Source organism: Varanus komodoensis, unplaced genomic scaffold (genome assembly GCF_004798865.1).
Source record: "Varanus komodoensis strain SLA01 unplaced genomic scaffold, ASM479886v1 scaffold61, whole genome shotgun sequence".
Classification (NCBI taxonomy): domain Eukaryota; kingdom Metazoa; phylum Chordata; class Lepidosauria; order Squamata; family Varanidae; genus Varanus; species Varanus komodoensis.
The window spans coordinates 3,824,554-3,828,766 of record NW_025336236.1 but is presented as its reverse complement, the minus strand read 5'-3'; the positions used below and the strand labels follow the sequence as shown (position 1 = coordinate 3,828,766).

The window sequence follows — 4,213 nt, the reverse complement described above, 5'->3', positions numbered from 1 at the left end:
TCAGCTCAGTATTTTGCACCTGCCTTTGGTTGTGAACCTTGGGGTTCTGCTAAACAAGAAAATAGTTCTCACAAGGCTGAAGTCTGCCCACATTTGATCCAAAATAATTCCATAGTATATTCAGCTGGGAAATCCTGCTAGAAGAATCATCACATGGTAGGAAAGGGATGTGTAAATGGATCCTGAATCAGAGAGGAGCAGAATTCAGTAACCTCATGCTACTCTTGGCATGATGTTAGTTTTCCACAATTGGTAAGGGAGCTACCAATTGCTGCACTTCCTTCTACAGAACAGATTTTGGTCACTGGTGTATCTCTTCCAAAGCTCTTAGGTAGATTATTCGTATATGCAATAGGAAAATAGTAAAAAAAAAGGGGGGGGGAGAAATGGGGCATGCACCCTCTGACACCTTTGCACACAAGTCTAGGCTAAACAAATGATGTTGAGAATAGGTATATTCTAAAGCAACTTTTGGAATGACTACAGTGGTTCTAAGGAACAATCTATGCTACACCACACACCAATCCATCGTTTCGGCCAAGTGAACGCGTTTTTCAGAATGAGCAGAATGACAGCCTGAAACTTTTTTCCAAATCCCATGTTAAGTGTAGCAATAGGGCAGGGGAAGGTTCTCCAGCAATGCCATGGATTACTAATTGTTCGGTAATAACCCGGTTTCGTCAATAGCACTTACACATGCCTGCTATCTTGCTAGTTGTTTCATGACACAAAGTAGGATAGCAGCCAAGGGATTCTGTTTGTTGTTGGATTTCTACAGATGTTTCTACAGCAACATTTGACCAGGTGGTTGCATTAATATATAATATTTTCCCATAATGAATTTGCATGTCATGAAATGAGGGTTTGCATAATTTTCAGTGAATAAACATATCCATTGAAGAACTTGTTTTATTATTATTTATTATTAATATTGAATACATACATTTATGAAATATTTTAAAATACATATTTATTATAATAAATAGAATGTAGACACTGTTTCAACAGCCAATGCATCATTATCGCAGTACATGGATTCCTAAAGTTAAATCATATACCCATCCTAAAATATTGCTATAAATAAGACTTTGTAAATATAAATTATGTCTGCCTTGCAATAATATAAATTTAAATAAATTATAATTAAATAGTATTGTATGCTAAAACAACTTCTAAAATAAATGCTAAAATATTTTCCAAAAAGGCTAATTTGGTTCTTCTCTGGACAGATTTAAGAAACGCAGCCTAAAGCTGCCTCACTCCAGGAATGCGCTATCCATGCTGGAAGCGCTCTGTTCACTGCTTCTTGTGGCCCCTCTCCCTGTTGTGTGGTTTCTTGAGTGTTTTGGTGCACGCATTTTCCAGGTAGTCAAACAGCAAATCGAGCTCACCAACTGCTTTGTTCTTTCCGTTCTCCCCCAACTGTAGAATCAAAGTGAAAACAAGGATTTGAGTAGAATGAAGGTTACAGATTACAAGAAAGGCGTTTTCTGAGAGCAAAGATAAAATAACAGACAGGCAGTAATGTGGTAAAATGACATCACAAATATTCACCAAACTGTTCTCTCTAAGATCCATGGAGCTGATTGGGAGCTAGAAGAGGCATAATCGAATATGCTTGCATGAGGTGGATGGTCTCACTCATTTTAAAGGTGCCTGAGCAAGAGAAATTCTCCAAATGGTTCCACCCCATTTCCCAGATGCCCAAGCAGGAGAAATTCCCCGCCTATCCACCTAATGCACTGTAAGGAAAAATTAGCGGTTAATTTTTGAGAATGTACATCTTTTGTACAGATGAGTCTGCCATGTGATCCACCAAATAGAAGGCATAAGGGATAAGACCAACTCCTACTTAAGCATGGCCATCCTGGCTATTTTGATCACGTTTCCATCTGTGAGCCTCACTGGTAAAATGACATAACTCTAGCACCTCACATACACTGCGTGGCATGAGATGAAAGAAGACCAAAAAGTCCAATGCAGGAATGCTCACTTCTGTGAAAAACCTGAGTACATTCAGCTCCATTACACTGTCAGTCCAGTCCAGCTGATTTTGTCTTGTCTTCCAAGGAGCTATGCAAGTTTCTAATAACCCTTCATTTATATTTGTACCGTTATTCACTAACAGGATTAGACAGAGGATGTGAAGGAATTTCTGCCAAGAACCTGGTGAGCCAGTGAGAGAGAAGAGGGCAAACCAGGTTCCTGGAGCTCCCAGGCATAAATGGTGCCCATGGTTGTTCCACACAAAGCACAGTAGCTCCCATGGGTAAATTAAGCCACGGTGGCTGTCACATTGTGCTACTCAGGTCAGTGAATCAAATCTCTGGTGTGAGAAAAGAATTTTTACTGTTCTGATTAATATTTTTTTTACAAATCAGCATACCTGGTTCAATTTGTCTTTCATTTTTTTCAGGTTGCTTTCAATGTGTTCTGTATGTCCCAGTGGTTTCTGAAAAGGATGGAAGAACATGTAACAAATGTGGCATTCATTTCACACCTTTCTCTTGACTTGCACTTCACCTGAGAATGCTTGGATGCTTTGATTTGAGTTTCTTTATTTTGTAGCACCACCTGATTTGAGATTTGGCCTTTCCTAGACATATATTATCAAGTAGTAGCCCATCTTGATAAACTGAAAGCCCTTCCAGAGGAAAAGATAGATTAAAAAAAGAGATGGGATTTAAGCAAAGCTGGGAACAAAGGATGAATACTAAAGACTACAACTAAATATGGCACTTACACAGTGGCGTAGTTCCACATTCAAATGGACCAAGAAATTTGTCACATCCTGGACACTGGCAGATTGGTTTTTTAGCTCAGAGAGGGCATTTGTCACCACAATATCTGTTACTCGCTTCATTAGGTAGCAGCGATCATTCTTCTGCACAAGAAGATAAATAAAACTGTATCAGCTGAACAACAAGAGAACAGGAAGTTATACAGAGAGAATAAAAACGGAATTAATGCATATGGAATGTAGAATCTCACGTTTATATTGATGTATAGATGCTCCCCGATGAATCTGTTATCTGTATCCTTATCAAACAGCCTTGCCTAAAAAGAGAGTCAGAATGAGCACATAGTAGGAAGATCAGTCCCTGATTTTAAACAAATTCTGCATTGCAGCAGATCTAGTCCTTGTGACTTCACAGCTTTCCAATTCTGCAACAGAATTGGAAGAGACTCTAAAGAACTGTGTAGAGCTATAGAAAAGGGGACAAAGAAAGACACAATTTAAGGGTTGAGGTGGTGAGTCCAGAGGCCACCGAGGTAAGTAGGTCCAAGTAGTTTCCTGGTGGATTTGATGAAAAATACAAATCAGAAGATTAACTTCAAACAAAATATCACATTTGAAATTCCATATTTTCAAGGTCTGTAGGAAGAAGATAAAACTGGGTGGTTTATGTGGTTGGTAATGTGTTAAACCTGTGGGTTATGAGACTGAGTGCTATATAGTCACAGTATGCTATATGTTATACTGGGCTATGTTTTCGTAAAACTCCGCATGTACTTGAAGGATACTATACTGATAAACATACCTGCCTCTACATTGTAGAGTCTCAAGCCACAAAATAAGAGAGTACTGTCCTTTCAGAAAGGAAGAATGGCAGGGAGGAAAAACATGGAATATGGAGAGATAACCATAGACAACAGATGGTTAAGACTGCAGGGTGGTGCTCTGGAAAAGGGGTTTACCTGTTTGGCCAAGGTCTTTGTGCGGTTCATGATGTAGGTTCTTTGGAAGTTGTTTTTGCTGAGTGTGCAGGAGTGATTAGAAAGAGCTGTTGCTTCCTTCAATGGCAAAGGGCTTGCCAGGGAGGAGAGAGGTAGGCAGCAATAGCAGAACATCCCAACTAGAAAGGTCCTGGTCCAATTCTGCAGCAGATTCATCATGCCAAAGGAAAGGCAATACATCCAGCCAAGTCACAGTCACTGCTGCTGAAACTTCTAGGGAAAGAGAGAAAGCAAATTATCCAATGAAGACAAACACAATTATAATGCACTTAGTGGACAATTCTGTGCATGTTTAGACAGAAAAAATATCCTACAATGCCCAGCATTCCCCTGTCCATAACACCAGGAGTTGTAGGACTTTTCATCGTCTAAACAAGCATAGGATCACACCCATATAATCTTAAAAGGATGGGGGGGTTGGGTTTTTTTGCACCTAGCATATAATTACTTACCTGTGGTTTTTGGCTGTGTTGTG

The 4,213-nt window shown here is 39.5% G+C and overlaps 1 protein-coding gene across 1 annotated transcript; it reads right to left on the bottom strand.

The window, feature by feature from the left end:
- Positions 1–1,296: 1,296 nt before the first annotated feature.
- Positions 1,297–3,852, bottom strand: IL22 (interleukin 22). The gene is made up of 5 exons (XM_044449861.1): positions 3,700–3,852; positions 2,992–3,057; positions 2,744–2,884; positions 2,387–2,452; positions 1,297–1,422 (listed from the first exon to the last, which is right to left on the bottom strand). Exons 1-5 carry the CDS (start codon positions 3,850–3,852, stop codon positions 1,297–1,299), a joined length of 552 nt encoding a protein of 183 aa, XP_044305796.1.
- Between the last annotated feature and the right edge of the window lie 361 nt (positions 3,853–4,213).

What these genes read in the sequence shown, in the direction of transcription:
- IL22 (XM_044449861.1), bottom strand. Translation starts at nt 3,852, where the DNA reads ATGTTCTGCTATTGCTGCCTACCTCTCTCCTCCCTGGCAAGCCCTTTG. An exon ending in ATCTATACATCAATATAAAC is followed by an intron (nt 2,885 to 2,991) that starts GTGAGATTCTAC and finishes CTTCTTGTGCAG; the next exon opens with AAGAATGATCGCTGCTACCT. An exon ending in ATGTGGAACTACGCCACTGT is followed by an intron (nt 2,453 to 2,743) that starts GTAAGTGCCATA and finishes CATCCTTTTCAG; the next exon opens with AAACCACTGGGACATACAGA.